General features: G+C 42.1%; 1 protein-coding gene across 4 annotated transcripts in view; it reads right to left on the bottom strand.

Moving 5' to 3' along the window:
• Window positions 1-5,570: 5,570 nt before the first annotated feature.
• The window catches only part of Gkap1 (G kinase anchoring protein 1), a 37,716-nt gene continuing 31,064 nt past the window's right edge, over window positions 5,571-12,222 (bottom strand). For all 4 annotated transcript variants that reach the window (XM_076938913.1, XM_076938914.1, XM_076938912.1 and 1 more), the window contains exons 9-12: window positions 11,046-11,109; window positions 9,498-9,568; window positions 9,009-9,086; window positions 5,571-5,879 (exon numbers count right to left, since the gene is read on the bottom strand). In XM_076938913.1, the coding sequence (XP_076795028.1) occupies window positions 5,832-5,879; window positions 9,009-9,086; window positions 9,498-9,568; window positions 11,046-11,109 (261 nt within the window). In that variant the 3' untranslated portion in view covers window positions 5,571-5,831. The remainder of the gene's footprint in view (window positions 5,880-9,008; window positions 9,087-9,497; window positions 9,569-11,045; window positions 11,110-12,222) is intronic.

The following is a 12,222-nucleotide window of genomic DNA, read 5'->3' as shown; positions in this document are numbered from 1 at the left end:
CTTTTCTAATTAAGACTGAGAGTAGCATTTGTCCATGGGTATAAATACAAATATTTAAAAGACAGCTTGATGCTATGTCAATTTGCTATGGTATGGTATTCAGTTCCCTCCTAGGGCTATTTCTCCTACCATGGGTTTTGGGGTAGGTTTAGAATGCTAAGGCATAGACTCTCTCCTGGTCTCAAATGCAATCGGAGAGCTGCTAGATTCCCTCCTGACTTTAATGCCATTGTGGGGGTGTTGAGTGTGCCACAGTCACATGGGAACAGAGAACAATAACCCCATTTTACTGGCTTTCTTCTTTAATGTTTTTCATTGTGTACATTAATTGTGCATGGTATTAAATAAGGACGTTTTCCTACAATTATATGATGTACTTTGAGCATTCCCCACCCGAGCTCTCCCTCTTCCCACTTCTCCTCTGTCTTCCTGTGAGCCCCTATTGTTCCATTCTTCACTCTCCATTCAGGTCAGACATACAAGGTTTTATACATCTACCTGGAGTCCCGGAACAACGAACAAGGGAAACATACACTATCTGCCATTCCGAGGTTCCACCAATTGATAGGATTATTTCTGGTGGCATCCATTTTGCTGAAGAAGTGTAACGTCACCCTTCTTTGTGGCTGAACACACACATCTCACACTCCTCGGCTGCTGGGCACCATGACTGGTGCTATAGTAAGCATTGATTCTCGGGGACCTCTGTGAGACACTGGGGTGCAGGGGAGCAGACAGCTGGGTCAGATGTAGATGAATTCTTCCGGTTTCTGAGAGGCCTCTGCTGTCACTTCCATGGAGGCTGCACTGGTTCACGTCCCCAGCCACAGCGCTAGGGCTCCCTTTGTCCACATCGTCACCAGCTTTTTTTTTTTTTTTTTTTTTGAGTTTTTCTTGTTTTTGAGAATCTCACACATGAACACACATTAACATCTTTTAACACATGAACACATGAACATCTTTTACACCTTCTCCCTCTGAGTTCTCCCCTCTTGGTTTTGATTTCTTGGTGACTACCACAATGGCTGGGGTAAAATGAAAATTCTATGTGGATTAGTTTGCTTTAAAGTGTTTTTTTCTTTTCTTTCTTTCTTTTTTTTTTTTTTTACATTTTTACATTAGTTTTAATTATGTGTGTTGGTATTCCTTCTAGGCTCTGCCCAACAGTTACCTGGCAACAGTCAGGTAGGCCTGGCTTGCTATAAAAGAGACTGTTTGGCCTCCTTGCTCTCTCCGCCCCTTCTCTGACTCTCTTCTCTCCCTCACCCTTTTCTCCCTCTCTCTCCTTTCCCCTCCTCCTTCTCCACCCACTCTTTCTCTGTCTCTACTCCCTTCTCATGCCCTAAATAAACTCTATTCTACATTGAGTTCTGTGAATACTTGTAAGGGTCCATGATTCACTGAAGCTCAATACTCTGAACTTATTGAACTTGCATCATTAGTACACAAAAGCAAAGAGCGCTTTGCTTTTTTTTTTCTGCACAAGTCCAGCATGATGGGGTCTACTATCTTCTAAGATGGAGACGCCCAAGTGAACTCGAAGGCCCAACTTAAAGCACATCAGGAGAATTCCTGGGTAGGCGACCTTTATCTTAATCTGTTGGTTCTATCTCTAAGGACATTCCAGAACCCTTACAGGAGCACGTGGGCTGGAAACCATTGCTGACCCGTTGCGCTTGCCTCAGGCAGATTCTGAGGGCAGGGCAGTTTCTGACTAGCTGCCTGAAGCCTGGGTTTTTTGTTTTGTTTTTTTCTTCAGTAATTGACTTGCCTGGACATGCCCAGTTCTTGGAAACAGAGATTTAGGCCTAGTCTCCTGAACTGCCGATTTAAAGCTTGTCAAAGTCAGAGTACCCTCTTTCAATTCTAGATAGTAATCCTGTCAGACTAACATAATCAGTAGGCTGTCTCCTCACAAAGCTGTTTCCTTTTCTGTGCAGATTTTAATACATGAGGTAGATGCAAGTAGTTGGTCTTATTACCAAACTGAAATACTATCTATACAGAAAGTCCTCGTCTACGATTGTGTCTTGAAGTATTTTTTTTTTTTCCTGTAACAATTTCAGCTTCAATACTTAATTTTTTTCTGAAGCATTTGGAGTTGACTTTTTAAGTAGGGTTGAAAGAAAATTTTGAAATAGACCCAAACTAATAAAATAGCTGGGCCCTGATTCCTTTTCCTAACCTAAACAGTTAAAAATGCCTGTCAGCAGGTTTGGGACCAGTTAATTAGTTACAGAAAATATAGAGTTATAAGACAAGGACAAAGGCCTGTAAAGCCTTCCAGAAACTGACTGACCATGAAAGATAAAAAGTATACAAGGACATCCTTAGAAGAACAGAGATATGTCCAAACGAGTAATGGGCCATCTGGTGTTCCTCCAGACCCTTTCCCCCTCCCCTTGAGGTCTTCTCAAGGTCCAAGAAACTGCAATTTAAGTTTAACTCGATACTATGCTAACTTAGACCAGTACAGTCTGCTGATGTAAAACAACCAATCATGTGTACCCATGTAAAAATCTCCCAATTCCCCCACCCCTTGGTTATAAAAGTCCTAATTCTTAGAGCCTCGAGGTCAGTCCCTCTATCTCCTATGTGAGATATGGAGATATGGACTGGCCCAGAGCTCTGATATTACACTGCCTCATGTGTTTACATCAAGCTGGTCTCTCGTGAGTTTTTTTGGGTGGACGCCGTCCTGAGACTTGAGTGAGAATCCCCCTTTGAGTCCTTTCAGGGTCAGAGGAAACTTTGTTCCACTGTGGCCATCCTGTTTTCTCAGCAACATCTGGAAAAGAAGCTGTCCTTTCTGTAATGTGTATTTTAGCATCTTTAAAACTCAGGTACTGTCGCTGTGTTGGGCTGATGTCTGGGTCCTCTATTTTACTCAGTCATCAGCTGGTTTGCTCTTTTGCTGTAGGTCTATAGTACAAAAAATCAGGTAAGATACTGAAGGCCCGCAGAGTCAGGGCTGCTTTTGCTACCACCAGGGTCTTTTGTGCTTCTTATGAATTTTAATATGGTTCCTTTGCTTTTTTGAAGAAAGGTGCTACAGTTTTCATGGGCTCACACTGGACCTGCAGTTTTTGTACATTAGTTTTCTCTCCTTTTTCTCCTGTGTGCGTTCTGGGGATTGAACTCAGACCAGCAGATTTGACAGGAAGTGCCTTCACCTGCTGAGGCCAAATCTGCTTCCTCCCACTCTGCTTCTAAGTATTTATTAAAGGCACTTGGGTTTGAGGTCTGTTTTATCTGTGAAACTAACTTTCTCACTATCTGCCCACCCCCACCAGCGATATGCAGACCAGGCTGGCCTTAAACTGAGATGCACCTGCCTCTGCCTCTTGCCTACTGAGATTAAATTTGTGTATCACCCACCGCACCTGGCCCAAACGCCAGTTCCTTTAAGGACCCTGATCACAGTAGGGCTCCCATGCAAGCTTTTCCTGGTTTTCCTTTACTTATCAAATTATGTTGACTTTGTAACTTGAAGCTCTATGGACTGTCAACCAAGTGCACACTGCCTTTCTAATCGCTATCCAGTGTAAACATCCATGCCTTAGTCAAAATGAAGGTCCCGTGGGCTGCACGTGTGACTCAGCAGCGTGCTTCCCGCTCACTGCTGAGTGAGCCTGTGTGAGGCCGTGGTAGACTTCTGGTATAAGATACACTCCAAGGCTTCCACTCTTCCTCCATCCTTGACTATTTCTTCTTTCATCCTCATTTGTGGGGAACAGAACTCAAGATGGCGCCTGGCTGGGTGCCAGACGCCCCTGGCGTGTTGGCTAACCATCTCAGGAAGCCTGGGTGGCACGTAGGCTAGGCTTTACTGCGCATGCATTTTGCTTGTTCATCCTTACGTAAGATCGGGCCATGTGACGTATGCGCTCAGCACCAATCAAGAATGACTGCGTGGCAGGTTCTGATTGGAGAGGACACAGATTTAAGGGCTGGGAGCTAGAGCTCGTGGGCCTTTCATACTTCAAGGTTCCTGAATAAGCCGCGTTGGGAAGGAGATCCCGTGTCCGTTGGTTCAGGAGACAACACTCATTTGTATTTTTCTTTCCTCCAATGTCCTTTTTATTAACTACATACTGCTTTAGCACCTGCTCTATGCTGGAAGACAGACCAGCGCTGGAAATCCCAGCTCTTTGCAAGGCTCACGAAACCTAATGAGAGAAGGCAGAGAGGCAGTCCTGAGGATTCAGAACATCTCTGTTAATGGAGGGAGTGAGGAGGTGTGGTGGGTATGGGCACTTGCCATCAAGCCTGACAGCCTGAGTTGGACACTCAGGACCCACATGGTGGAAGGAGAGAGGCGTGACTCAGCATGCTCTCTGACCTCTACACCTATGCTGTGACATGTGCCACCTCTGTAAATTAAAATAAACTAAAACAAAGGAAAGACTTCAAGTTTCAGGGGATCTGATGCCCTCTTCTGGCCTCCATGGGCACCAGGCATACACACAATGAACAAATACATACGCACACATACAGAGACACCCCCATACTCACACATGCACACACACACACTTGTGTGCATACACACATGCACACACACTGGGTCAGTGCTCATGTTTCTCACTTCTGCTATTAAGAATTCGGTTAAACCTAAAAATTAACAGCCCCAGGACACATCCTGGGAGGAGCACATTCCTTAGTCCAAGGACACCTACAGGATTACCCTGCTGGATTCCTCAGACCACAGGGAAGAGAACCCACCTGTGTATGGGGATTGCCCAGCGCACATACACACATTCCACAGGATGGACCAACCCTTGACACTTACAGACAAGGGAGGTCCTAGCTACCTCATTCCCCAAAGACCAATCAGTTTAAAAGTCAACTGTTCTGCCAGTCATATTGTGCCTAGTCACTGTTTCTGTAGTACACCCCTTAAACTGTATAAAAACTGCTCTTAACCTCAACTCGGGGTTCTCTTGCCTACAATGCAAGGGAGCCCTGGTGCACCAGTATCATTAAACCTCATGTTGTTGCAATGAATCCTGTCCATGTGAGTTTCTGGGGGAGCGTGTCCCCTGGTTTTGGATTTTACAGTCCAACACTATCACACAGTGACCTGCCACTCAGCAATGTTCTCAAAGGTCAAAGACAGTACCTTAATTATAGTTGTGTACAACTGAATAGACTAGAGGAAACAAAGTTCCAGGAGCAGGTAATTACTCCATCAGTCCACAGCAACCAAGAGTCTTTGTTACCCTTCCCTCTCCGAGACTCCTTGCCTGTGCCTAATTCTCACGTGCTGGGGCCAGCCTGCTGTTTGAACAAATCTTCTAGTCCAGATTGTATTCCTTCTGCTGGGAATGCTCTTCAACAAATATACAGGAAAACTTCTCTCTGAACATCATCTGATAAAAAGCTTTCTCACTTTACGATGATGAACATGTGACATCCTGTGATGACTCTTGTAAACATGTGTAACTAGTTTTTGCTTAGTTTGCCCACCAGACATGAAGATACCAGCCACATTCTCTCTTGTTGCTGTCCTGTAGGGTTAGCACACAAAGGCACCACACTGTTTGGGAGACGTTAAAGATCACACAGATTCATGGAAGAGTAAATTAATTTTATTGACTGATGAAAAACTAAAGTCATAAGAAGTTTGGACATAAAACAATAATCAAGTTCTGCTGGTATTCTGTATTTTCTTTTAACTTTAAGCCAAAAGAACATGAAACTGTAGACTATGAGTGAACTAGCTGCTTTTAGTTCCTTCAACAAAAAACTGCAGTTTAGCAGTTGCACAGCATTAAATATACACATTTTTGCAAAAGTGTGACAGTATTGTGTGCTGGCCTCCAGGGCCGTGATCACCTACACTGGTCGGGCTCACAGTTCCTTTTCCCCTTCCTGCCGCCCTGTAAGGAGAAACAGCACTCAGTTACTGAAGATGTACCGTCAGGGTGGTCAGTTTATGAGCACACAAAATCAAAAGCGTAGCTATTTCCACTCGGCGGCTCCAACAGTTACTTTAACAAACATGACAGACAGTAACAGTATTTCTACACAGCTCTGCTTAGGCTGAATCAGGAAGATCACAGATATCTCATTTTCTCAGAGCCCATTTTATCCTAAATACCTTAAAAAGTACAAAACAAACAAGATAGTTTATTCTTTTCATATAATCAGCAAATTTGGTAATTCAGTTGTTTAGTTTTTTTTGATAATTTATAATTCAAGTTCTGTATAGTTTTGTTCTTCTAAAGACTTATTTATTTTATGCATATGAGTATACTGTAGCAGTCTTCAGGCATATCATTAGAGGACATTGCATTCTATTACAGATGGTTGTGAGCTGCCATGTGGTTGCTGGGAATTGAACTCAGGACCTCTGGAAGAGCAGTCAGTGCTCTTAACTGCTGAGCCATCTCTCCAGCCCCTAGTTTTGTTCTTAATTAAACAGTACTAGAATTTTTTTCAAAAATTGGTTTTCAGCCTCATGGGGAGAGCAACAATACCAACCAACCAGAGCTCTCAGGGTCTAAACCACAAGCCTGGGAGCACATAGGGAGGGACCCATGGCTCCAGCTGTATCTGTATGGGAAGATGGCCTTGTCGGGCATCGGTGGGAGAGGAGGTCCTTGGTTCTGTGAAGGCTGAATGTTCCAGTCTGGGAGAATTTGGGGGTGGTGATGTGGGAGTAGGTGGCTGGGTGGGGGCACATACTCATAGAAGCAGAAGGAGGGGGGATGGGGTAGGGGGTTTCTGGGGGGGGGAATGCGAAAAGGGGATAACATCTGAAATGTAATAAAATATCTAATAAAAAGCCAACAAAACAAAACAAAAAATTAATTTTATTTTTCTACGTATAGTATAGGTGTTTTGCCTGCACGTATGCCTGTGTACTACTTTCATGCCTGGTTTCCAGGGATGCCAAAGGAGACTGTCAGATCTTCTGGAGCTAAAGTTATAGACAGTTGTGAGCTGCCATGTGGGTGCTGGGAATTGAACCCAGGTCCTCTGGAAGAGCAATCAGTGCTCTTAACTGCTGAGCCATCTCTCCAGCCCCAGCAACAGAGCTTTGATTTTTCAGGCAGGCAATAAGGGCAAACCACTCACACACATAAACTGAAAATGAATAGGACTATACTAAACTAACATTTCTAAGTCATATTAGGGGCATGGCAGGCCCAGGCTCATTTGAAACCACAGCAGCTACCTTAACTTCTCTCACCCTGTCCACCCGACAGCTTCCCTTCTGGAGTCAAATACAACAGTTAAGGAAAACCCCAAACCTCTTTTAAATATATGAATGCTGTTAGTCACTCTTGACCAGGCAGAAGGCCAAAAAAGATTTATTCATTTAGGGAAAAAATGTACTGATTTTGTGAGAAATTAAATAACATTTTTTTGTTTGTTTTTTTGAGACAGGGTTTCTCTGTGTAGCCCTGGCTGTCCTGGAACTCACTCTGTAGACCAGGCTGGCCTTAAACTCAGAAATCCACCTGCCTCTGCCTCCCAAGTGCTGGGATTAAAGGTGTGCGCCACCACTGACCGGGTGTAAATAACATTTTTAAAAGGAATTTATTTCTTGCTAGTAGGAAAAAAGGTTTAGAAAACACTCCTTTAAGGGAAATACCCATTATGCTCAGGATTACCAGTTAGTGTGTGTCTTACTGAGAACTACCAGTATGTAAAATTATCATGCTTTTCAATGATAACAATTACCAATAACACACCTGGGATAAACATCATGGACTCTAATAATGCCAATGTGAAAAACTCAATGAGATTAAAAAACAAAACAAGCTGGGATCCCTTTATTTCCAGCATGGTTAGGCAGAGGCAGCAGATCTCTTGTGAGTTCAAGGCCAGCCTAGTCTATAGAGTGAGTTCTAGGACGGCTAGGGTTATTACACAGAGTAACGCTGTCTCAAAAAAAATAACCAAACCAAACCAAAAACCCATCCCAACCCCAACCCCAACCCCAACCCAACCCAACCCAACCAAACCCCCAAAACCAATCCAACTAAGAGACATATGAGGACTGCTTTCAGCATCTCATTATGATCAGGCTGTCCTTGAACTCACAGAAAACTCTGCCTCCCAAGTGCTGGGATTAACAGTGTGTGCCACCATGCTAGGCTGGGTTAAATAATTGTTATATTCTCTATGCTACCAGTGGCTTTTAAGCTTTTCTGTCCAAAATTTCACATTAATGATTTACATATATATGTGTAAGTATGTAAAAACATATCTGACATGTTTATTAATAGAAAACAATGATGATTGCTTTCAGTTGTTTCAATAGGAAAAGAAGAGCTGAAATATATTCTTAAGCCTAGCAGAATCTAAAATATCATCAGAATCAGAGTGAATGTAGGTAACATTGATGACTATATAACCACTGGGTCAAAGGTCACCCACTCTCAAGTCTCCACTACATATTACTTGTCAGTAAAAAGGACAGACAATTACAGTGGGAATAACTAGCAGGTGGTCACCCACGTGACCAAATGCAGGCACCTGTGCTGTGTGTCACCTGTGCCTTCCAGTTATATGCTTAGTGGCACACAAATGTCTAATGCATTTCCTGAATCAATTCGGATATTGTTGTATATACCAATATCTAAAATTACCTTTATATTTTAGAAAATGTACATTATCTGGCCAATAACAAGGAGCTAGAGATGGCTCAGTGGTTAAGAACACTGGCTGCTCCTCAGGAGGCCCTGAGTTCAGTTCCCAGCCCAGGTTGTGAGGGTCACAAGTGTTTTCAATCCCAACTTTAGGAAATCCAACACCCTCTGTGGCCTCCACAGGCACAGTTCTCCCAATACCCCAGTACACACACACACACACACACACACACACACACACACACACACACACACACCTATTTTTTCTTTTCCCTCCTTTTTTACAAAAATCATCAGTATTATCTAGTGAACAAATTATGGATTAAAAATAAAATAGCACATTCATTCTTTTATTGTACCTACTGTAAATGTAGTTATAAAGAAAATGTCAGGATTATACAAACATACCTGGTATTTGGCTAACTCTGCCTGTAACACCTTCACTTTAGATCTTTCTTGTTCCAGTGCGGCATGAAGTGAAGACACCTACAACCAAACAATGAGTCAGCGTTTTTGGAAAGTACATTAATTCTGAACATCTCCACTGAGATAAAACCTGACAACTGCCAGTATCAGAGACGCTCCTCCCATGATTCTCATGGGACACTGCAGGTGTGTGCTAGACCAAGAGTGCACGCTTGTGTGAGGGAGAACCACATCCAAGAACAGGGGGAGCTTGGCATGCTGTTTACCTTCATGTCCACCAATTCACACCCTTACCTGTTCACACTCCTTAGGACACACCTACCATGTTTAATAAAACAAGCAGAAACCTTGCCAGTACATAATCATTACTCTCTCTAGCCCACTTCAAGAGCAGTACTCCTGTTTAGTTGGGCATAGCAATCAAGCCCTCAGAAGAGAGCATAAGGAAGCAAGCAGCACCCCAGCCCTCACCTGGACTGTCAGCTCGTTCTTGATACTCTGAGACTCATCAACTTGCAGAAGGATCTCGGCCTTATCTTTCACTGAGAGAAAGGAGAACAACAGTGTTACTGCCTCAGCACCGAAGGGCTGAGTGAGACACACAACAGCACAGAGAACGGCTTCTCCAGGACAATGGCTTCTTCCTCTTTGCATGTTCTTCGGGAGCCTGACTGCTCTTATGTCTCACCATAAAATTCTGCTCAGTATTACAGTTGCAGTTTTTAAAAAGTAATTTAAAGTTTTCTGTAGTGTTGAAATATTAATTGCATTGATACAATGATTAATTTTCCAATTTCCCATAACTAGGGGCAGATATATAGGAAAATTGAAAAAATTACATAGGAAAAAATTAAATATCTTGAGTATCTATTTATTAGGTCATGTTACTTCTTGTATTTTTGTTATACTTATTTACTGTGCATGTGTGTGTGTGTGACATGCCACCATCCACATGTGTCAGGATAACTAGTGGACGTCAGTTCTTTCATTCTATCATGTAATTTCCAGGGATCAAACTCAAGTTTACCATGTTTGATAAGAGCAGCTCAGCATCACCTGCTCAGCTGTCATTCTATATTGTAGCCCAGGTTGCCCCTTGGACATCTGATCCTCTTACCTCAGTCTTCAAAGTGCTAGGATTGCAGAAATAAACCATTATACTTGGCTTCTTGGCTAATCTTATAAGCAAGATTTTTTTTCCTTTTTTTTTTTTTTTTAGACAGTGGTCTCACCATGCAGCCTTGACTGGCCTAAAATTAAGAGACCCAGCCACCTCTGCCTCCAGCGTGCTGGATTAAAGCTGTGTTGTTTCCACGGGCAGCTGGGACAGGAATGTGTAAGACCTCCAAGCGCAGCCCTCTCCGTGAACAGTGGCAAACATGCCTGATGACAGGTGCTTTCAGAGGCCTTACAGTGAGAATATCAGAACTAACTACCTAACTTGTATCACACTGGGGAACTCTTAATTTTGTTGTGTTGACAAAACATGTAACTTGACAATTTGTCTTCAGATATTAAGATTAGCTTTAGTTCTAAAAAAATACACAAAGGCTGAGTATAGTGGTGCAAGCCTCTAATCCAGCCCTGGAGAGGCAGATGAGTTCACCACCAGTTTGGTCTATACTGCAGGTTTCAGACCAGCCGGAGCTACATAGTGAGACCCTATCTCAAAGAAATCAAACAGTCAAGGGAGCTGGAGAGGCAGGTGGCTTGGCAGTTAACAGCACTGGCTGCTCTTACTAAGAACCTGGGTTCAACTTACAGTCACAAGCTGGCTGACAACTGTTGTAATTCCAGTTCAAGGAGATCTGTCCCCCTCTTCTTGTGTTTTCGGCAGAAGCCATGTTTGCAGTACATATTCATACATACATACACACACATTTTTATTTATGTATATAAATATACATATGCATTATACACACATATACACATACATATGTATTATATATGCATACACACATACACATGCATAACACACACATACATTATATACATACGTGTGTCACAAGTGTCACTTACTCTCTCCCTCCTGAAGCATTTTCAGTAATTGTCCATTTCTTGCTTTTACTTCTTTATATTTTGCCTAATAGTCAAAGGAAAGAAATTTTAATTTTTTGAAAATGATAAATCATGGTCCATTTTTAAATGTATTGGGCTGTGCATTCTATGCTTGCTTAAAAACATAAATCATTTATGAAATGAACAGAATGTAGAATGTAAACAAACTACTTAATGAAGCCTCTGAAGACTTAAAGCAACATGATTTAGGACATAAAGCCTGAGGACATGAGTCTAACCCTGAAACACAAAGGGACAAGGACAAATTTAAATGTAAGAGATTTCAAAGTAGAGAGGCTAAAAGTCAAGTCAGGAAAATATTAAAATTTCCTGAAGGATCCTTTTTTATTTCTTCCCTAGATAAAAACTTTAAATAATTCCAACTAATTTCAATAAAAGTAAAAAGAAAATGGTCCCGGCATTTTGGCAGTGCTGGCTGTAAGTCTGATCAGGACCCTGGTGCTACTCCACAGCTGCCACTGTCAGACACAGAGCTCGTGGCTGCTGGGCTTCCTCAGCTCCTCTCTCCAAACGGCCTGGCTCCTTCTAATCCTCATAAATGATATATCACACATTCATGAATAAAAGGAACTGTGCGCTCACATGGATCATTTGAATATTGATAATTATCTCCCCAGTCTTCATTGAACATTTCCTTTAGTAGTCTGAAAAACTTTCAAATACTAATAAACAATAAAAAATTAGTAAAAACAATATATTAAATTATAAAAAGATAAAAGCCTAAGAATATCAATGTGTAATTTTCTCTCTTCATCTACTAGATATGTGCAAAATTTCCCAGTTTCATCTTTATTTCTACAGTGCTGGGGTCCAACCTAGGGTCTCACCAAATAAAAAAAGGTAAGCAGATACCACTGAATGATGCCAGAACCCAGTGTACTTAAATATATTATTTTATTATTATTGTATTTTGAGACAGGGTTTCTCTGTGTAAACCTGGCTCTCCTAGAACTTGCTCTGTAGGCCAGGCCAGCCTTGAACTCAGATCTTGCCTCTCCAAAGTGTTGGGATCAAAGGTATGCACTACCACCACCTGGCTTTAAATTTATTTTAAATTCTATGAAAGTGACTTTTACTAAACAGTTCTCTAACCAATTAAATTGCTGATCATTATTTC

Source organism: Arvicanthis niloticus, chromosome 8, assembly GCF_011762505.2.
Source record: "Arvicanthis niloticus isolate mArvNil1 chromosome 8, mArvNil1.pat.X, whole genome shotgun sequence".
NCBI classification, from domain to species: domain Eukaryota; kingdom Metazoa; phylum Chordata; class Mammalia; order Rodentia; family Muridae; genus Arvicanthis; species Arvicanthis niloticus.
The sequence above is the reverse complement of the archived record's forward strand: the minus strand, read 5'-3'. Positions and strand labels throughout refer to the sequence as shown.